The 22,957-nt window shown below is 38.5% G+C and overlaps 1 protein-coding gene across 2 annotated transcripts in view; it reads left to right on the top strand.

Moving 5' to 3' along the window:
* Positions 1-22,957, top strand: part of RYR2 (ryanodine receptor 2) — a 725,859-nt gene that overhangs the window by 653,020 nt on the left and 49,882 nt on the right. For both annotated transcript variants that reach the window (XM_081249359.1, XM_081249358.1), the window contains exons 84-88: positions 8,820-8,900; positions 10,085-10,173; positions 11,813-11,941; positions 18,229-18,333; positions 20,777-20,858. In XM_081249359.1, coding sequence (XP_081105485.1) covers positions 8,820-8,900; positions 10,085-10,173; positions 11,813-11,941; positions 18,229-18,333; positions 20,777-20,858 — 486 coding nt within the window. The remainder of the gene's footprint in view (positions 1-8,819; positions 8,901-10,084; positions 10,174-11,812; positions 11,942-18,228; positions 18,334-20,776; positions 20,859-22,957) is intronic.

A 22,957-nucleotide genomic window follows, 5' to 3' on the forward strand; every position in this document is an offset into this window, starting at 1 on the left:
TTCATTACTAACCTTTGTGTTGACAGTTAACAACGCCTGGCCTTGAGGGGCCCATCTGGAGAACTCAGCCATGACAAATCCCAGGTCCCATTAACCGCATGCCTCTAATGTCTCACAGAAGTCCTGGGCATTTTCCAGCTGGAAAGTGCCTAAAAATGAGTCAGTTCTCTATCCAAAGTCTGACTCCCCTGTCATGGAATTAGAAATCAATTTCATTTTCCCCTGCAGTTTTTAGCTAACGTACCAGAGGCTCTGAACACAATTCCATTAATTATTCTGAATCACTCTTTACATCAGCTTCCCACAAAGAAATAGTGACCACACAGGATTATTTTACTGGGCCTCCTAGGCTTTGTCAACCAGATATAGATGAGAATAACATTTGTGAGTCCCAAATCAGAAATAACTTGATGAGAGTGACCATCCTAATGTGAGAATTAGTTCTGTCTCTCAATATGAGATGGGTTTGATTAGTTTATTCTTTTAAAAAACGCACACAAAAATAATTGCCCAAATTGATTAACACGTGTTCTATTTTATTTCCTTACAAACAGCAAAGCAAAAACAAACTCTCAACTTCTTTCTTTTTCCCCATTTCCTTTTCTTTCGACTACCGTCAATGTACTATCCTCCCTTCCTCAGTCATCACTCATGAGCGTGGTAATTATTAAAAAGGAACTGCCTTTTCTTCATTTGCTCCTTTATTTGTTGTTAGCTTTGTGTACAGTCTTGATAGTGACAGTTTTTGTGCATTTTTTCCTTTTATAGACCCTTTTAACAAGTAGATTGTTTACTTTCCATCATTATGCATCCTTTTCCTTTTAAAACTTATGTATCAAGCTTTCCTTTTTTTTTTTCTCATCCTATGAGGATGTGCAGTTATTAACATATTAGACCTGAAGGGGCAACAAGCATTTAAATGATGGTTTGAGATTTGTTTGGTTCTGTTCTTTCATTTTAAAAAAGTTCTGGTGGACCCAGTGTTTGCAGCTGTTGTGTAAATGAATGAATGTGTGCAATAGTCTCCCTGTGGCATTTCTGTCTTGGACATACTGTGGCTTTATGGCTGCACCAAGTGGTGCACGGGAAAATCAGTGCCGATCCAGTGTGTGCTGTGAATGGCTGAGCCTCATCTTAGCCATTGGACTCTGCCACTTCCCTTCCAAGTATTGAGAGATCTGTAGAGTTTTCCTCTATTCTTTGAAAATATCACACATTAAAAACCTTCTACCATAAAAGCAAATTTTCATTCTTGAGACCGAATTTAAAGAACTGTAGAAACAGTAGCAAATGTTTAGTCTTCAAGCTAGGATAATAACAAAGATGGCACTGGTATTGCAAAGTAGTCTCTAAAAGACATGACATACGATGGTAATAAAGAAGGGATGAGATATTTTGAATAGTACCTAGTATGTCAACAGGGCTTCAGAGATTAAGTTGTGCTTTCTGAATACACACTGTTGCCTTCATCAAAATATCTTTTAGGAGAATATGCAGTGACAATTCATTCGCTGTAATGAATGGTACACTATTTCCCAGATTGAGAACACCTATACTGACTCTATCTTTTGGCATATTTTTAAAATTTCTGTTATGTGACCATTCTTTTAAGCTTCTGCAACTATTAAGAAAAGTTTGTACTCTCGAAGGAGAAAGAACATTGGTCATCCCTCTTGGAAAACATAGAAAAGGCTGAAAAATCTAAATCTGTTAGTGATATCCTTGCTTCAAAGCTTGACACTTGTGCAGTATAGGCTCAGGACTGAGAAAATAATCTGATAGACCTAAATCTCCATCCTAACCAATTATCTTTATTAAGCTCAGTCTCTTCCCGATGATGATAAAATGACCATACATTATATTGCCATGGAAAATGTATAACTTGAATACATGAACTTTTTCATACCCACAACTTTCCCATGAGGTATTTTCCCTATTTTATAAATAAGGAGAGTGAGGGAGAGAAAGATAACATGGCTTGTCCAGGGTCACACAGTGAAGTGGCAGGGTCAAGGCTGAAATGCAGGCATTCTTCCTGTCTTTAATTTGCCCATTCCACATGCCTACTCCCTTCCCCCCCATCCTTCAGTAGTCTTTGGGGGGGCTTATTTTGTGTCCAGCATGTTGGCTTAGGTAGAATTATTGGTCCCTTAATGTAATGTCTCCCTTCAAAGACACCCATCTATTGCCGATTTTTGCATCCACTGTTGAAGTTTTAATATCACTTTTAAGCTTTTATGGTTACACATGACATTCCCCATCTGGTGTTGAAATACCATTAGGGAATATGTGCTCCTTTAAGCTTTGTATACAGCTGCCCCTGTATATCCATGAGGGGTTGGTTCCAGGACCCTCCCCTTCCTCCCCCCCCCACTCCCCACAGATATCAAAATCCACAGATGCTCAAGTCCCTGATATAAAGTGGCATAGCACGGTCATAGCTCTGTATCTGCAGATACAGAAGGGCAACTGTATCTGGATCTCAGACTAATTGTTTATATTCCTTTCTCTACACTGTTACTGTCCTGTAGCCCTATCCCACCTTACTAAATGTCCCCCATTTCTACAAAAGCCTGGACCTCCCCCTTGTTTTCTTTCTTTTTTAAAAAAAAAAGGTTCTTAAGCAAATGTGTTTAGATTTGTCACGTGCTCAGTGTTGTCCTCTCTGTATATTTTTTAGTCCTATGTGTTTTCTTTTAACATAGAGTGAAGTTCAAAACCAAAAACCTATATAAATCTTTGAAATTTCATTCCATCCTTGGATATTTAATTTTTCTTCAGTACCATTTAACCTCATTAGTAATTCATGATGAGCTTGAAAGTGCAATTTTCCTTCTTTCAAACATCTTCTTAGAATATAGTCGAAGATACTGCATTTTATTTTTGATCATTTTGCAGGGATCCTTGACTTCGTAAGCAAGATGAAATTGCGAAGCTGATCTGATTCCTCAGAAATTGTTTGATTTTCTAAACTGTTATATAAAACATTAATACAAGTTAAGCTTCTCAGATTTCCACCTGTAACTGATCATGTGTTGCACTGAGGTTCTTGCCGATATATTTATAGTGACCGCAATTTATAGTGAAGTTGAAGAAAAAAGGATTCCTTTTAATTAATTAATGAAGGGATAATTAAAGCAGTCTTAAAATATTGGCTACCCTCATTTTTCGTTAGTGTTTTTAGTGCTTAATTATTTATTGGCTTTCTCCTGCCCCAGATTTTCAGAGTACTTTCCCAGGTGTAATCCAGTGCTAACATCTGGGTTCTCACTATATTACTCTGCAGTTCCTATGGGTAAACTTCCTCCTCAAGAAAAAGCCTGTAGTTCACAGCACTAAATAGATTGTTTTTTAACATCCTTGCAGTTTTTAAACTTTGAAGCAGTCGTTTAAATTTGAGTGGCTATTACGTGCTAGACACTGTCCTAGGCACTGGCGTTGTATAGGAGTCCAGTGTTGTGTAGACAGACTTGTAAACAAGCAACTTCAGAACAATGCCCTCTGTGTAAGAGAGAACTGAGTTGATACTTTGCCCGGGATGGGGAAGTATCACCATAGACATAACACATAGCCTGAAATAGAAGTTTATCTGGTAGATAAGGAAAGCAAAGAAAGGCATTCCAGTGGAAGGCATCAGCATCAGCGTACGCAAAGTTCAAGGTACAAAACATATCAGAGGACAGTAACCAACCTGGTGTGGTTGAAGAGAAATGAACCCACTAGAAGATGGAAAGATAGTTTGTGAGAGGTGCTGAAGGACCTTCTTTGCTCTTCCCAGGCATTTGTACTTTCTTGCTGAGACCCTGGAGAGCCATTAACTAAATAACACTTAAGTGATACATTATGTTTTGTGTGATGATCCACCTGGAATTAAATTCCTACATTCACTGTTCAAAATGCTTCCAGTAGAACCTACTAATACTAAAAGGCACAAATCTCTCCTTTCTCAGTAATGCTAGTGTATCAAATAGACATGGAGTTCTCCAAAGATAGTGGTCACGACCATTTCCTTCACGGCAGCTGGGGAACTCTGCTTAACGATAGATCGCAGGGAATTCTTCAGAGTATGCTTTCCATAATTACTGTTACAGGAGTCAGTCTGTTTATCAGGAAGAGTGTTATAACTGGATTGCCTATAGCTGTTGTTGTCAGCAACAGGGTGTAAGATGGGTGGCCCATGTGAAGGCACGGAGATCAGTTAGGATGCTGGTGGATGGAATGGGTGAAGGATGTCAAGGATTTCAGTTAGAGTAATGACAACTGAAAGGCACTAAGAGAAGGCTACAAGAAGATGCAGACTATTGAATATTAGATATAGGATGGATAAACAACAAGGTCCTACTGTAGAGCACAGGGAACTATATTCAATACCCTGTGATAAACCATAATAGAAAAGAATGTGTATATATATATATATATATATATATATATATATATATAACTGAGTCTCTTTGCTGTACAACAGAAATTAATACAACATTGTAAATTAACTATACTTCAGTAAAAAAAAGAAAGAAAAAAGACAGCTATAAGAGAAACAATCTGCAAATCATGTTTGAAACCAAAAGATTTCTTCCCCCACAGCTAACCTATAACTTTAATTCTGTTTTCCATAGGTCACACCTAACTTTTTTCACACACAGTGGTCATTGGTATTATCTAGGAGTGCATTTTATACACTGGTGTCAGGTTGTTACCTTAGATTAAATACATGTACTTAATGGAATTATGAATGATTTATCATATCCACAACCCACCAGTATTCTATATTTTAGAAATCTAAAGGTTTTTTTTTAATGACTGCATGCCATTAAAACTTCACATTTATTCCTACTGTGTTTTGCATATTTCAAAGCAATTGTACTTGTTTGGACCAATTTGATTCTCCCAGCAGCCCTATGAATTCAGGAAGTCAGGAGACTGTTAATTTCCATATCAAAATGATGAAACAAAGACTCAGAAAGGTGAATTGACTTTTCTAAAGCCACATGTCTAGAATATGGTTTTCCTTGGGTTCTAAAATTCAGAAAAACAAGTTAGGAGTTCACAATTTAAATAATGTACAGTAAGTGTAATGATTGTTAGTCAGAGATTAATTACTGATGTGAGCTCTATGCAGTGTAGAAACTATGGCACACTGGATTCAGAAGGACCATACAATATCGAAATTACCTGTTTATTGCCTGACTGTGACCTTCTTGAGGTTAGGGATTGTGTCCACTGGTCTTTTTTGTCCCTAGCACCTCACAAGGTGCCTAGCATATAGGAGACTATGAATGTTTGCTGAAGTTTACTGAATTCAAGTCCTTTACTTGTTAATAGCTGTAGGACAGTAGTCAGGTTACTTAATTTCTCGGTTGTTTACCAAACCACAAAATGGGATCGTATCACCTCATTTGTAGGATTTTTGTAAACCTGAAATGAAATGATAAGAAAATATATCTAGCACAATGCCTAGCACACCGTAGTCACTAACTAAATGTTAATCGTAAATCCATTTCAAATTTTTTATTCTCTGTTAGTTGAGCTGTAATATTATTCAAGCAGCCATATTTAGACCATTTAAGCAATGATATTAAAACTACCCACATGGAATCAAATACCTGACTTTTCACTATTTAAAAATACTTTTAACCTTTATCCTTCAGTGTTTTCATATACAAAATAAATATTTAAGTCCTCTAAAGATTAGTAAGTAATCAGAATTATTTCCTCTATGGCAATGGGGGGCTCTTGAGAGCTGTTTAACAATAGATTACAGGGAATTATTTGATGCTGACCCTACAATGATGGGGATGTTAGTGTTCTGGAGTCTACTGATGCTAATTCAATTGTTTATATATATATATTAGTCTTTTTATTTATTTCATTAATTTTAGAACAGTTATTGATAATTAATTATTAACAGTTAAATCAAGCTTTGTCTGGAGATAAGTCTGCAGACTTTGAGCTATATCGATGGATATTCTAAGTAAAAACAACTGTTTTTATTGAACTTAAACACTTGTGTACTTTTCTGTTAGTTGGATAAACCGATTGTGAGTAGAAAAGCCTTTAAAAGTGTGTTAACTTGATTAGATCTCTAAATGAGGTATTACTTTTTATTGGTAGCTTGAACAAATAAGGTCTACCTAATATTATTTCCAGGTGAAAACTTATATTTTTGAAAATATTTGGTCCATTAAAATTAAGGTGGCTTTTTGAAAATATAAACACATTTAATACCTATGTTCACATAACTATACTTATCATGTAGGCATGTTGTTCCCATCTTTATCTAGTGTCATTACCACTGCTACTAATAATATTAACCTCTCCACAATTGATAAAAAATGGTCATATAGATTGTGCAGAGCCAGTGAGGTAGACAGTGTACGCTCTACATTCATTTTATAGGTGAGAAAACTGAGGCACAAAGCACAAACTCATCATCACAACAGTATTGAAATAACTCTCCCTTTAGTACAGTGTTAGAAATCATAAGCCCCTTATAATTAAAAATAAAACCAAAGGAATGCCCTTCACACTATCTACATTTGGCCATCATGCAGCTATTGCAAATAATATTTTTAAAATGTAAGAGCACTTTCAACTACATTTTACTCCATTTTGTTATTTATTATTAACCTTAGTTTCCATCTTACAATGGGATTTCTTTTGCATACATCACAAAATAGACTGTTGCTCGTGTACCTTCTGCAGACATAAAGCCATTATCCATCTCTGTTTCTGCACTGCCTACATGCAGCATGGGCCATGGCAGCATTTTAATCAGATAGTAATGTGTTCATTAAGCAATAGCACCTTAGTGGATACGACAACCTGGTGTCAACTGATGGTAAATGAAGGCTTGACCTGCCCCTCCCCCCCCACCCCGCCTTTCCCTCTTGTTCTGCTGTGTGCAGCGTGTCCTATGTAAGTGAAGTTACTCGTATGTGTCTCGGTATACAGTCCGGAAAATACTGTGCATGCCAGCAGCAAAAAAAAGCCTTATGTTATAAATCAATGTGCATCATACAGAACATTTTCAGGCACACTGGTAGACTACATGTTAATTTACTTGTGTTAACTTTTCTGAATACTTTCTACCAAGGGTTACTTACTCCACATTGAATATGTGAACATTGAAAGTATGTCCGTGGTTTTATTGATTCAATTTTCTGAAAAACGAAAAAACCAAAACAAAATATTTTAGATGGGTTCACAAGGAAAGAGTCAATAAGTCTGTGTAACTAACTCTTAACAGTTTGATTTAAATAGCATTTTAAAGTATCTTCATGAAATGATACTAACTGTAATCAGTGAAGAGTTTAGTTTATTAGCCTAGGCTGTTTCCTTTTTTCCTATCCTGTCATGAATGTGAACATGGAGGAATGGGCTTATCAGCCATGTATTGAGATTCAAAACAATGTGCATTTAACACATTAAACTTGCCACATCGCATTTGTAGACGTGGTGATCTTAATTTGGTCACCAAAGATAATATCTTGCAGGCCAACAGGGAAACCAGTACAGTGATTTTATGTACTTTTTTTAATGTTTATATTAGTTTTCAAAATGGTTTTGCTTCCTAACCCTCCCATTATATGAAGCCTCTCACTTTGAAAGTCACAGACTGCAGACTGGTAAGTCCATCAACTCTCTGTCATTATGATCATTCATAATTTTAGTTCCAGTAAACACATGATCATTGCATAGTTTTCTTTCTTAGCCCAAAGTATTTCCAGTCTGAAAAGTTATTATTATTTTTTAAATACATGAGTATATTCATTCACTTGCCAAACAACATTTCTTTTTTTTTTTTTTTTTTTGGTCATTTTGCTTTCTAAACAAATTGAGATTCTAGAGCATACACTCATAATGTTGACAGTGTTTTTTTCACAGACACTCTATGCTTTTAAAATCAGCTTTCATTTGTGTGGTGCCTGTTTTTTGTTTGTTTGCTTCTTTGTGTTTTTGCTTTCAAAGTAACTTGTGATCAAGATACATTTAAATTGAAATGTAGGTGAAAGATCGGAACCCTTTTCTGAGGCTTCATCCTTGCCCCGCGTGTATAGTTAGTGTTGAAATGATACAGATCACCTCCTATGGCACTGAGATGTCCTCCTTTTCACATTTCTTTGTTGGATTTAGCTCTCCTAGCAGGAGCCAGCGAAGTGTATCTTTTGGTTTGGTATTTAGAATTAGGTCTGCTTGTCAGTTCTTCCTCCTCTGGAAGGAATGCTCCAACCAATGAGCTCTCTATTTAGACAAGCTCATGAGAGAGTTAAGTGAAATGAGTTAAAAAACATTTTCCAGTCATCCAGAGTTTTCACAAAAGTCCATTAATTAATATTTGAATAAAAGAAACTCTTGGTCCTATTTTATATATGTACTGAATACTTCTGCATTGAATCATTTGGTCAGACTCTGGGAACAAAGCAGATTTAACTTCCACATTTGTAAGAGATGCAGAGATCATTCCTACACAAATCTTACCAAAAAGAAAAAAAAGAAAGATAGAAAGAAAGAAAAAAAAAAGTTTGTCTCTAATCTCTTCAGGTTGTTTCTAAAATGTTGCCAAACCCATGCTGCTACTTTTAACAGAGAGATATCTGAGTTTTTAAGATCCAAGTGTTCTTTTCTTACCAAGAAAAAGTGCATCTATCTGTCAAGCGCATGATCTTATGAGCTTCAGATAGAAAAGTGGCTATGATTTGTGACTGTTTTGGGTTCAGAACGATGCTAGATCAACATGCAAGTTTGATGGAGGTGGGGATAGAAAGGGAGGGCGAGGCTAAGGTGGTTGATAACATTGGGTCCCTCTGGACTTCCTGCAGGAGAAAAGGTTCTGCAGGATGACGAATTCACCTGTGACCTCTTCCGCTTCTTGCAACTGCTCTGTGAGGGACACAACTCAGGTTTGTGAGACCCCAGACCATCGGTGGTACCCAGGAATAAGTATTTTGAAGCAATAATAGGAGTCTGTTAGTTCCAATTATGCTTCTTCCCTTGGGTCAAGAAACAGTTCTTGAACATTACCTGCTGTGTAGGCGCTGGGAAATTTTCTGTATCGCATTGCCTCTTTCAAAGTCCTTTGCTAGCCCTTTCATTTAATTCTTTTTTTTCTTTAATTAATTAATTAATTTATTTATTTATTTTTGGCTGCATTGGGTCTTCGTTGCTGTGCACGGGCTTTCTCTGGTTGCGGCGAGCGGGGGCTACTCTTTGTTGCAGTGCACAGGCGTCTCATTGTGGTGGCTTCTCTTATTGCAGGACACAGGCTCTAGGGTGCGTGGGCTTCAGTAGTTGTGGCTCATGGGCTCTAGAGCACAGGCTCAGTAGTTGTGGCATGCGGGCTCAGTATTTGTGGCGCACAGGCTTAGTTGCTCCGCGGCATGTGGGGTCTTCCCAGACCAGGGCTCGAACCCATGTCCCCTGCATTGGCAGGCGGATTGCTAACCACTGCGCCACCAGGGAAGTCCCTCACTTAATTCTTATTAGTTGTTCTCATGCTAGAGAAGACAGCTGATAGGTGAAGAAAGATGTAGATTAGATAGATAGCTATAGAGACATATGTAGCTCTGTTTCTTTTTTTACCACTTATCTTACTGGGGGAATCTACTTCATTGTGTAACTTTGCATGATGTATTTACATTCATTGTTTATATAACTGGTTCTCCACCAAGCTTGTGTATCCGTGAAGGCAGGAACTTGATCTTGATTTTTGCTTCCCCAGCACTTAACACAGTACTAAGGAATAAGGGATTATGGAATAAATCATTTGATTACGCTGTCCTACAGGATGGAAGTTGTTTTCAGTCATTCACATGCCCAGAGCCCTAGAGCTAGGAATCAAGAAACAGGTGTTAGCGACCTCTTAGATGAAATTTGAATATTGATATTCCGTGAAGCACCTAGATTTGTTTTTGAGGTACTCACTTTTTATGGAAAATATAAATTATTCAATATTAAAACTATCAGATATAACAGTGTACGTATCCATGGTGATTTTGCTGGAGACATCATTTGCTTTTGGAGTTATTCAAATAACTCATTTTAAATTTTTGAATGCGCTTTAATAACATCTTTTGATCTTATGTAGATTTTCAAAATTATCTGAGAACTCAGACTGGCAATAATATGACTGTCAACATAATCATCTCTACTGTAGACTACCTACTGAGAGTTCAGGTACGTTGCTTTACGTTAGTAACAAATTAAGGGGTTGGTTGGTTGGCAAGATATGGTGGAGTTGTGAAACTGACATGTTGAAATGTGTTTTGATTTATGAGGTCAGAATTTGTAGAGATATTTTGTCTTTGATCACAGTCTTTCCCCAAGTCTTAGGTTGAAACTGCCACTATTGTCTTTGCCTCTGATCCTGGCGCTTACTTGGCTTATTTTCTTTCTATAAGTGGGAATATTTTTTTCCTACAGTTTTTTTTTTTTTTTTTTTTACCGGCCTACGGTACGCGGGCCTCTCACTGTTGTGGCTTCTCCCGTTGCGGAGCACAGGCTCTGGACGCGCAGGCTCAGCGGCCACGGCTTACGGGCCCAGCCGCTCTGTGGCATGTGGGATCTTCCTGGACCGGGGCATGAACCCGTGTCCCCTGCATCGGCAGGCGGATTCTCAACCACTGTGCCACCAGGGAAGCCCTCCTACAGTTTTAAGCTTGATGGCATTTTAAATTCCTTTTCAATTTGTAAAGCATGAACATGCTCTGGTCCTTCTTCTACAGTTGAGAGATAAATAGGAGAAGAATATTTGAAACATTACTAAAAATGGGAAAGAAAGGCTTTCAAACTACTTACCATACACTTAAATTTAATAGCATAAGGTTAGTTCTTTTCAGCTCTTGAAATATTTGCATTAATTTAAAAATTCAGCTTAACACTTCATCACTTAAAAGTATCTTTGATAGTATAGTAATGTTTTACACGTAACTAGAACCGAATCTGAAGGTGTAGGCCTCTTAAGTAATAAGATTTTATATAACTTTTATTTCCCTCACTTTATTTATAAGGGAGTCAGGTATAGTACTTTTAAAAACTGCAAATTCAAACTCTGTTTCTCCCTTATTCTTTGCATATGTAAAAGCACAACACTCTTATTTAAAGCTTAATGAGAAAAAAGTCCATTTTTGAAGCAAATATGTCAAGAAGCATTGCTGAAAATATATTTGTGATTTTCAAAATCATGTCTCAAAACCTAAATGGTAGCCCAAATTGTATTATTCATTTAGGCAACTAAAGTTCCTTCAAAATATAAGTTATTGTTGAAAATATCCTGTTTGGAAAGATTGATCTTATTTAGATGTTTGTTTACAGTTGTCAGTATTTATAAGGAGTCCAACTGGTTTCTTCAGGGGCAGTTACACAAGCCAGGAACATCCTGGAATTCTCATCAAAGAAATGTTATTGGCTTTGTTGGAGAAAAAGGAGACCAAATGTCTGGAACCCAGAAATATTGTTCTATGATTTGTCTAATTTCTGTGCTCACATAGTAAACGTCTAACTGCTCTATGGATAAATATGCATTAATGTTATGAATCCTTATGTTTGTGAAGTTCAAGGTCATCAGAGACAGAAAGTCATTTTAAAAGCTAAGTTTTCTACTTCTAATCTTCTCTCCAGTTGTTATTTATATCTAGGGAGGATGTCACCATATTTTATGTTTAGGAAAATCATTGACAATAGTATTTACCTCGCAGATACTTTTGTTTGCTTCCAATCTGTTACTTAAAATGATTTCCTATTACTGAGTCCAGAACTGGACAGGTCTTTGGTAGCTTCAGATTGTGCCTTAATCCTATCGTCTCTCTTTTTCCAGGAATCAATCAGTGACTTCTATTGGTATTACTCTGGGAAAGATGTCATTGATGAACAAGGACAAAGGAATTTCTCCAAAGCGATTCAAGTAGCAAAACAAGTCTTTAACACGCTTACAGAGTATATTCAGGTAAACCTTTAAACATTTCTGTTATTTGAAGAAGGAAAGAAAGAGAGAAAAGAGAGTCAACTGGTTAGCATTGAATTCCTTGGAAAAATGCAATATTCCTAAAGTATTTTCCTGCTCTCATCCACATTCTTACTGACCCCTTCCATAGATTCTTAGCCAATTGGCCATTTAAAATACTCACTTGAGATGTGAATTTATATGGAATGAACCTGCTTTACCACTTGGCAGGTTGGGATATCATGAACTCCTTCAAGACATGAACCATGATGTTGACTGTGTCATACTTCCAGGGTCTGGTATATATATTAAGCACTCAATAAATATTAAAGAAGGAGGAGAGAGAAGAAGTGAAGGAGAGAGGGCAGAGTTGTAACCACTTTTTATAGTATTCCAGGGAAAATAAGGAAGAAGTTTCATAGAAACTTTATGAAAAAGAAAAGAGCATTTAAAAACTTCATTTTAATACATGTATGTGTGTATTGTTGACTGAAAAAAACATGCGCAACCTAGGAGTTGAGAATTATGTTTTATTTAGAGGACTTACTGAGGACTTAAGCCCGGGATGCAGCCTCTCAGATAGCTTTTTTTTTTTTTTTTTTTTTTTTTTTTTTTTTGCTGTACGCGGGCCTCTCACTGCTGTGGCCTCTCCCGTTGCGGAGCACAGGCTCCGGACACACAGGCTCCGCGGCCATGGCTCGCGGGCCCAGCCGCTCCGCGGCATGTGGGATCTTCCGGGATAGGGGCACGAACCCGTGTCCCCTGCATCGGCAGGCGGACTCTCAACCACTGCGCCACCAGGGAAGCCCTCTCAGATAGCTTTGAGGGACTGCTCTGAAGAGGTAAGGGAGGCTATATAGGATATATAGGGTTTTTTGGCAAAAACAAGAAAACAAACAAACAACAACAAAAAAAAACCAGGGAGTCTGGACATCAAAAGATTACTGTTAATTAAAGAAAATCAAACATCTTAAGTTAATGAATTTAGTGCTTTTCTGTGTATGGGAAGATGCAAGAATGTGGGCTCACTGAAATCACTCCTTTGGTGTGAACCTTAACTACCTAGGGCCAGTACCCTGCTTTTCTCCATCCTGAATCCCCTCAGGGTGCACAGTCAAGGGGCAGCTGCAGTAGCTGATGTCTTGATGGCGGCAACATCCTTTGTTTACTGAAACGGCAGGCAACATTCTTTGTCCACAGTATATATATACACATATATATATGTGTGTGTATATATAAAATTATATAACATGATAAGGTATATAATACAGGTAAAATTCCAAATTCCATGAATAATATACCTTTTTTTTTTTTTTTACCTTGATTTGCTTTCTATTCTTCTTGGGGTAGACTTCTAGTCTTAACCTGCAGATTCTTAAAAGATTTTATAAATTTCTGCCTTTTTCAGAAAGCAAAACATTGCCATTTTCTAGAAGACTAGTCAGTCATCTTTCCTTTCTATCTTCTGTCTCCATGGCCAATATTACTCTGACTCAGTCACTGTGATTGAAGTGCCATGTGCAAGGATAAAATAGGAGGAAGAAATGTACAGTTTGCTTTGTTAGACTGAACATAATCTTGTGGGGGAAAGAGTTAAGTAAAAATAACAGATTGTATCCCCAGAGCCTCGCATACTTACAGGTGTTTGTAGAATGACCGAGTGAGTGAACTATTCATGGCCAAGTGAAGCCGCCAGGGCTGAGTGGCTCAGAGGAAAGATGGCAGAATGGCCATTCCTCACCTCCTCCAGGCTCACTCTCTCCTCTGTATTCGTACCTTGGAAGGATCTCACTTTTTCTCTTGTCTCCAAGGGCAGGGCAGAGGATCCTTATTTCAGTATTTAAAAATGGAAAAGCCACACTTGATAATGCTAATAACTTTTCTTTAATTCAAATACAAGCAAAGTTTTAAATCCAGTTCAGTCCACTCATGTTCCTTTTTCCTTATCTTCCTTGGCTTCCATTATTACCTTAATATACTCATCGGTGTCTAGAAAGAGAGCAATACAGTGTTTGGTGTGAACTGTCCTGATTAAGTAATAAGATTGATTGATGACATTAGCAAGCCAGTGAATTTTATAGAAACAGGAAAATGGCTTCTATATAACAAATAAAAGGTAAATTCCTTTCAGCCAAGAGTAGACATTTCTTGGTTCCTAAAGTAAGTGAGAGTCCTAAATTTATATAAAACTAGAAGCATCCATTGACCTTCCACTATGTGCAAAATCATTTATTCTAACTTGTTTATATAACATGGAACATTCTAAATGAACATTCAAGGAATAATAGGTAAAGTAGCAAGGCTTACTGTGGCCTGTTCATGTTTTAACTTCTCAATACTCCTTGTTTATTTGACATTTTTATATAATTTAATCAACTCTCAAATTACATATATATATATATATATATATATATATATATATATATATATACTTTTTTTTTTTTTTTTTTTTTTTGGCCACACTGCACGGCTTGTGGGATCTTGGTTCCCAGACCAGGGATCGAACCCCAGCCCTCAGCAGTGAAAGTGCCGAGTCCTAACCACTGGACCACCAGGGAATTCCCTAAAAATATATTTTAATAAAAATGTAATTTGGAATAATTTTAGATATACAGAAAAATTGCAAAGACAGTACAGAGAGTTTCCATATATGATTCATCCAGCTTTCCCAGCTTTTGGCATTTTAAGTAACCATGATACATTTGTCAAAACTAAGAAATTAACATCAGCACCATTCTATAACCTAAATTACAGGCTTTATTCCGATTTTACCAGTTTTTTCTTTAATGTCCTTGTTCTGTTCCAGGAGCCAACCCAGGGCACCCCATTGCCTTTAGTGAAACGTATTTTGAAGATATTTGCCTTAGCGTTATGTTTATTGATTATTGTTGATACTGTGAATAAAAGCTCATCGTTCGCTTCATACTTGCTTTGGGCTGGCTTTTAGTTGACAGCACTGCGTGTTGCTTTTGGACTCCAATTTTTGCTGACTGTAGAAAATTATGCAAGGGGGGGAATCCAAAACCATCAAAATAGACATAATCTTCTGTAAGATTTCAACTCCAGTTTTCATAAGGGGGGAAGAACTGCCTGAGAAGGAGGACATTATATTGTCCAAGTGCCTGGGGTTAAGACCACAGGATGAGTCGTGAGAAGAGAGAAAGCTGTATTTGTCGTTCCACGAGAAGGTCAACCTGAAAGTAACTGCCTTCTGGCAGTTAGCCAGGGTGTCTGTTTGTTTTTTAATTTATATTATGGAAGTACAGTTGACGTACAATGTTGTGTTAATTTCTGCTGTACAACACAGTGATTCAGTTATACGTAGATACGCATTCTTTTTCAGATTCTTTTCCATTATGGTTTATCACAGGTGATTGAATATAGGTCCCTGTGATAGACAGTAGGACCTTGGTGTCTATCCATTCTCTGTGTAATAGTAGCAAGGGTTTTATATGTTACAGGCACTGAATAGATCAGGAGAAATAGCCCTGCGACGTGGCAGGCAAGACAGATGTTCCATTCAGGTAGTGAACAGTTCTCAGAAGTCGATGGTCTGAGGCTGAGCAAGTCCTGGAAAGTACCTTCTGTGTGTTTCAGGTTTACAAGGAAAAGTAGGAACTTGGGCCTCTGGTTTGCAGCTCTGTCGCATAAGGTTTGCAAAACAACTCTTGGTCACCTAGGGGTTTCAGAAGATCTTAGTCCTTTCTAATATAATATTTTAACATTTGGTTAAAACCTTAAATACCACATGAAGAAAATGTTTGTTTCTTCAGGAAAAAATGTTTATTTTCTTCGAAATGGCCTTCTAGTGTCCACCTAATGCCCTCCTGCACTTTCCACCCTTCCCAGTGTTAGCACATGAGGCACATTGCTGAGGCTGGACCACAGTGGAATCCTGAAGATCCGTTGCTTTGATCCAGAGTTATTTTAACAGCCAGACAGGACTAACGTACACTGTAAAATCAGTTTGGCCTGGTACGTTGAATGGGCTCAATGTATTAACCTCTAAGTTAAAAGAACTGACTCCTCCCCACTGTCTCTTCAGACTTGCTCTGTGGCCCGCTTCTTTTTTTTTTTTTTTTTTTTTTTTGTGGTACGCGGGCCTCTCACTGTTGTGGCCTCTCCCGTTGCGGAGCACAGGCTCCAGACGCGCAGGCTCAGTGGCCATGGCCCACGGGCCCAGCCACTCCGCGGCACATGGGATCTTCCCGGACCGGGGCACGAACCCGTGTCCCCTGCATCAGCAGGCGGACTCTCAACCGTTGCGCCACCAGGGAAGCCCCAGACAGTTTTGTCAGCAATATTTCAAAGTCCTGCTGGACAAGATAGCTCCCTCTGAAGTACCCAACTTAAGAAATCTTCTGTTGTCACTTTCCATCTTCACAGTCCCTACTACGGGACTGTATGCTACCCAAGCTCAGGATGCAGGAGCCGAGCGCTCCTGATGGCTCTCTTGACCCCTCCTCTCTCCATGGTGTTAAGGGAAGCAGGCAGCCCTCTCCTCTCCTGCGGCAGCAGGGGTGGAGGCTGGGAGGCCCGGCACCTGCAGAGCTCTTTCCAAAGTCTTTCCCTTTTCGGCTTCAGCACCTTTATATCTTTGAGGTAGAAAGATCTACCTAGTTTCCTTTCGCAGGTACTGGATCTAGCACCTTGCTTTTGGAATACTGAGATACTTGGCACTTACTGTCTTTGTTACTGAGCTAAACTTAGGTCTGCCCACCCTCGCGCAGTAAAGTCAATCTACTGACACCCGGTGGTGGTGAAGGGAAGTGCAGTGTTTATTGCAGGCGCCAAGCGAGGAGTCCAGAGAGCCTAGTGCTTAAAAGGCCCGAACTCCCCGAGGCTTTCAGGGGAAGGTTTATAAAGACAGGGGGAGGGAGAGGTCTTGTGGGGTGTGTGATCAGCTCGTGGACATTCTTCTGACTGGTTGGTGGTGAGGTAATTGGAAGTCAGCATCATCGACCTGATTCCAGCCAGTCTGGGGTCTCCCGTGCTTGTGGGCAGCCTGCGGTTCACTTCTTCCACCTGGTGTGCATTTCAGTATCTGCCAAACAGCTCAAAGGACGTGGCTCAGAATATTATCTATAGACCTGGAGAAGAAACTAAAGGTCCTTGACTTGGTTTAATGGCTAAAGTATTATTTTGCCTTGCTTGACTGTTTTCCTTTCTTTCTGCATTTGTTCACTTCTTTGATTAAATGTATTCTTTGACTAAAGGTTTTCTACAGTCAAAAGGAAGGCAGAGGACATGGGTGGGCGTCTATTCTGGGAAGGCCTCATAGGGTCCCACTCGGTTACATCTTTTATCCTCAGCTGTAGGGCCTCAAGTGTAGTTTGATAAAGGACAGAGTTCCATGTCGACATCTTTTCAGTATCTTCAATGCAGTCCTCTCTTCCAGTCACTTGTCTCCAGACTAAAACCTGAAACATTTTAATGTGCTCTCCAACTTAAACTTATTCTGAGCCATTTGTCTAATGAGTGAATGAGTTTTTTTCTTTTGAAATATAATCCCTATTATTTCTTTTCCTGGTTGATGTGGGTGTGTTTTCAAAACTTAGCGATTGTAGAATTTCTCCTTGGGAAGTAAGAATAGAAGTTGTCTCCATCCAAACAGTCTCTGCTACAACACTCACTCTAGTGTCACATAAAGATCACTTCTGAAGTGAAAGCTAAGAGAACAAAGTTAGGTTCTAATTGTCTTGGATTCTGGGTTCATAAAGTTAATGACTAAGTATTAATCTTTAAAAATCTCAATGGTTGTATGATTGGTAACCAGGATACGGTTGTACAATGAAGTGCTGAAGAGGATATTTTGTCCTCTCTATGAATGCTTTATCCAGGTTACTATTTAACAATAAGAAGTAAATACCTCTCATGTAAAGCATAATCTCAAATTCTTTTCACACAAGTAGTCACTTCTGATGATCTTACTTAGCTAAAATAACTTAGCTAAGATTTCCTCTAAATAGAAGAAACCAAAGTCAGACAAAAATGAAATAATTCACCATTTTTTCCCCAGTGTTTTAGTGTTCATACAGAAACAGAACATGAAAATCCTTGAGAAACTGTTTTGGGGATTTAAACATTTCAAGGAAGAATATGTTTGTCCCCTAAGAGTGCTATACCAATTCAATCACTGTATATCTTTTGTTTTGGGTTCCTGTCTTTTCAGATAACATGCTGGTGATAAGATATGTCAGCACTAAGTTAACTTTGTCCCTATTACTGTGAAGTTCATTTTGGCAATTAAATTATCAGGAATGATTGTTGTTTGTCTGTTTCTGCCCCAGGGTCCTTGCACTGGCAACCAGCAGAGTTTGGCTCATAGCAGGCTCTGGGATGCGGTGGTGGGTTTTCTTCATGTATTTGCCCACATGCAGATGAAGCTGTCTCAGGTAAAGTCACTGTCCTCCACCATCCTAAATGACACACTGGAGACTGTGATCACTGGCAAATTAAACATGCTTTCCTTTGTCTGAATATTATCTTTCTTAGATGACTTCTTGATACAACTTTTACTCTACATTAAAAAAAAACCTTTTTTTTTAAATAAAAGAATTTTATGCAAGCTGAGAATAGGTGGAAGCCATTATTCAATTTTGAAAACAAAAGGTATTGAGGAATTGACTATAATGGAGAAATAAAATATACTCTCCAAACACTGTACATTTTACAGTCCTTTGTAGACCTACTTCTCGATGATTACTCACTGGAATTTTCCTCCTCCCTACAGATAATTGGAAGAGGATTTGTCATCTGTTCCAAATCCCTCGTTAAGGGGAGACAGTTTTCTTATAGGGTCATAAACAAGCAGCTGTTCTCAAAAGGTGACACTCACCCATTAACAGGACATTTTACTTTGTGAAAGACAGATAGGCAAATAAAGAAGCAACAGATTTTCCACCATGCTTTTTAATGTTAATTCGGGAGCATATCTTGAAAACATCAGAGTGCTGTTTTCTCACTGTGTATTGCATTTGGAGCTCAGAGTTACACGAACAGAAAAACTCTTAATATAAATCTTGAGTAAATATGTCCCTGTGATACAGTGAATTTTGATGGGCTCTCCTGAGGCTGACATGTCTGTCGGGGTGTGGGTATGTATCTTCCAGGTGTCAGGTAGAGGAGAGAATGCTAGATTCAAAGTCAAAGGACTCCAGTCCAACTCCCACGATTTCATTCACGTGTCCCATCTCTCTTCCTTGAGTCTCCTTTCCTCCAGCAAAGTGAGGATACTCACATTGCCCTCTGACCTACAAGCAGGAAGATATCTTGGTCAAAGATAAAGCCAGGCACTGGTTAAAGTGGCAAGGACCAATTTAGTCAGTGATAACTGTTACTGTAGGGAAAAGAACCTAGTGTGAGCTGAACTCAACTTGGACTTGTACAGAGGTGATAAGTGTTTTAAAGGGAGGAGGAGGGGGGTTAGCAGGGTTCAGTAGAGTTAGGGAAGAGGAAAATGACAAACGGTTGTTCAGTGTAAATGTGATTGGGCCAGCTGAATATTAAAGTCAGGATTCTACCCTCCCACAGAGCCTGGGAGACAGGTTCTACTATCGTCAGGTGTTGGCTGGAACAAACAGAAAATTTTTCTGGCAGTCTTGATTTTTCTCAGGCAGGCACTCTAAGGGGAGCTGGGGTCATCCTAGGGATGCAGCCTTGAGCTGTTAGAAACTATGGTGGTGTTTTTTTCAAGTCTTTATAGACCAAGATTAAAGCCTAGCTGGGAAGAGGGCCCAGAGGAGCTGGCTAGTTTGGTCAAGGAGAGAATCTTTGTTAGTATCTAGTTATTGGTAATCAACCAAGTAAGGAAATATCATGATGCTTTCAACTAATTGCTAATGACATTTTAGTAAGTAAAAGAAATCAACATGAACCAAATTTATACATTCACAGGAGAGTTCCGATTCAGATGTATTGCCATCATTTTATGAACATCTGATGGTGCTACCTAGCAGTTGTTCAGTTTGTAGACCTAGTCAAGGTAACAACTATTTAGGAAGAAAAGGCCTCATCCTTCCAGCAGTGTTGAAATTTGGCTTCCTATGTAGCAAAATTCATATGAATAAAATGATACCTTGTATTTTTTTTAAAAAAAGGGGTATAGTTTAAAATAAAAAAATCTGATGATTCATGAGGTCATAATGTAAATATAAGTACATTCCATATTTCCAGGCACTGAATCTAAGCATAGTGATGTTAGGACACAACATAGCTTTGTAAAATAATTTTTTTTCATGGTGAAAAATGAAAAACAAAGCAGAAAATTTTAACGAGAGAAATATCAGAGCTTGATAAAATTGGTAAATAAGATATTTTGTGCATTATTAATACAGGTAATACTTGTGTACATTTTTGCCTAGATTTATGTAGGATAAGTTTATCTCTTATCACTGTTATGCCTGTGTTTTCCAGAATATGTTAATTTTTACAAAATATATAGCATCTTGGTGTAGTAAGTTAGAAAGAAGAAAAGACAAGTCCAGTCTTCACTCAAGTAAAAGAAAGATACCCAATGTGCAGAAGCACCTGAGTCTTGCCTACCTGGCCCCAGGGGTTCCACCACTGCTTTAGTTCTTCTGTACTCTTGTTAGATTTATTCATTGTGCTTACAAATACTTTAATAGACATGAGTTGGAATCAACAGTAAATACTCTTTAATTCCTAAGTGTGTATTTTTAATAAGCTGCAGACTTATATTTGGCCTCCCTTTAGCTCTATTTTGCTGTCAAGTGTCTACTATCGGTAGATCCGTACTCTTTTTGTGAGAATAAGTATGATGTTCTTGCTGCATAGGTTTCCCATATTATCTCAAACGCAGTATGTTAATTCTTTCAGGATTCCAGTCAAATTGAGCTGCTAAAAGAATTGATGGATCTTCAGAAGGACATGGTGGTCATGTTGCTGTCCATGTTGGAAGGTAGTTTTGATTTATGTCTTCAAGTTCCCTTTAATCTTTTATTTTAAGGATTCCATACATGCTTGCTTTGGGAGTCAGCATGCTGCAAAGGATAAAATATCAACGCTGAGATGGGACAGATGCCTCAGATTTATTGCTGGCTTGATTACTCTTTTTCCAAGTTTGCTTTTTAAAAAAGAGAAATCCTGCCTATCTCAGTTTATAAAACTATGGAATGAAATCACTAGTACTTCATTCATAGTGATATTTTTCATTTCATAGTGATACCCCAGAGAGTATGCTCTTCAGACAGAATACCTAAAGAAGGTTTTATTTGTTTATCATTTTGTTTGTTTGTAACCAGTGGGGATTACAGACGTTTGGATACACTCCAATGGTGTAAATTGCTGCTTTGAGCTGACTGCCTTGTGACTCCTATGGGTTCTTAAAATTCTGCAGGAGGGGGCTTCCCTGGTGGCGCAGTGGTTGAGAGTCCGCCTGCCGATGCAGGGGACACGGGTTCGTGCCCCGGTCCGGGAAGATCCCACATGCCGCAGAGCGGCTGGGCCCGTGAGCCATGGCCGCTGAGCTTGCACGTCCAGAGCCTGTGCTCCGCAACAGGAGAGGCCACAGCAGTGAGAGGCCCGCGTACCGAAAAAAAAAAAAAAAAAAAAAAAAAGTCTGCAGGAGGAGAAGGCTCGGGAGAGCGCCCCAGTCCACCAAGTCTAGTGGCGGCCTAGTCCTCCCAATACATGCCTCTCTCTCCGGTTTTCATTCTCGCGCTTTTCTCTTTTCAACTCACTTTCCTTTGCTACTGCATTTCTTTTCTGTCTCAGACAGTAAACGTAGTAGGTAAGAGCTTGGGTTCTGAGATCTGCCACCAACGCCCGCATCCTACTTTCCCACGCAGGCAGCGTGACCCTGACACAAGTTACATCTCCATTTTTCACTTTCCTCCTCTGTGAAATGGGGCTCATGATAGGCTGATGCAAGAATTCAGTGAAATCATGTGAATACGACCAAAGAAAATTAAAAATGTTTGCTATTATGTTCCTTGTCCTTTTTTTTTTCCTTAAATCCTTCCTAATTCCTCTCTCTGTTTCTTAGCCTGCCCTGCACTGCACAGCTATACTTTGACTAATTAAGGCAGTAGGCACACCTTGCGCTAGGACTTCAACGATGCAGCATTTGCTCGAAACCCTTAGTTGGCAGCCACTTTATACCCTTTGAGCACAGGATCCTTTTCCCATGACATCAATTCAAGTTTTAGTCTAAATAATAATAACACCACAACCTTAATAACTGCAACAGGAACTGCAGGAATGACAACTTAAAATTAACCTCGTTTAATATGCCAGCTGCTGGTTTAAGTACTTTTTCATCCTAATATCAGGTTTATGAATTGCATAGTAATATTATCACTGTTTTGCAAATGAGGAAACTGAGTGCAGAGAGGCTAAGAAGTCTGCCCAGGTAGCTCAGCTAACAGATGGTGGGACCTGGATTCAAATCCCAATAGCATGGCTCCTGAGCCTATGCTCTTAACCCTGGTGTTTAATGCTTCACAAATGCACTCAACAAACCCCTCACCATGCATCTTTTTCCTGATGCATGTCTTCATGTTACATATAAAGCTCTGTTCATGGAATAAAAGCATTCGATGACTATACCTTAGGATAACATTTCGTTTCCTCAAGCTTATCCATAATCTGCCATTTTCTAATTATAAACATTCTGGACCATGAAGAAATGCAGAGAGATCTTTTACATTTCTATCAGAAAGAGCATCTAATTTGCTCTCAGCAGATCTGTTTAAAATCCAGGCCTTAGCCCTCAATAATCATGTCACGGCCAGCACGTTAATTTAACCTTGCCAAACCTCAGTTTTCTCAATAGTAAAATCAGAATTAATAAAAAGTACCTGCCTCACAGACATATGAACATGAAATCAGGTAACGTTTACGAGCAGTGACATTTCAACCCAAAAGGTCTGTGCAAACACTCATTTTTATTATTAAAATGAGACTGTATTTCAGTTTCTGACTTTAGGATAATATAAATATTTGCCCTATTTTTTTTTAATCCTAAAACACGTTGCTTTTTTTTAATCCTAAAACACA

This window comes from Mesoplodon bidens (genome assembly GCF_964165515.1).
Source record: "Mesoplodon bidens genome assembly, chromosome: 1".
NCBI lineage: Eukaryota > Metazoa > Chordata > Mammalia > Artiodactyla > Ziphiidae > Mesoplodon > Mesoplodon bidens.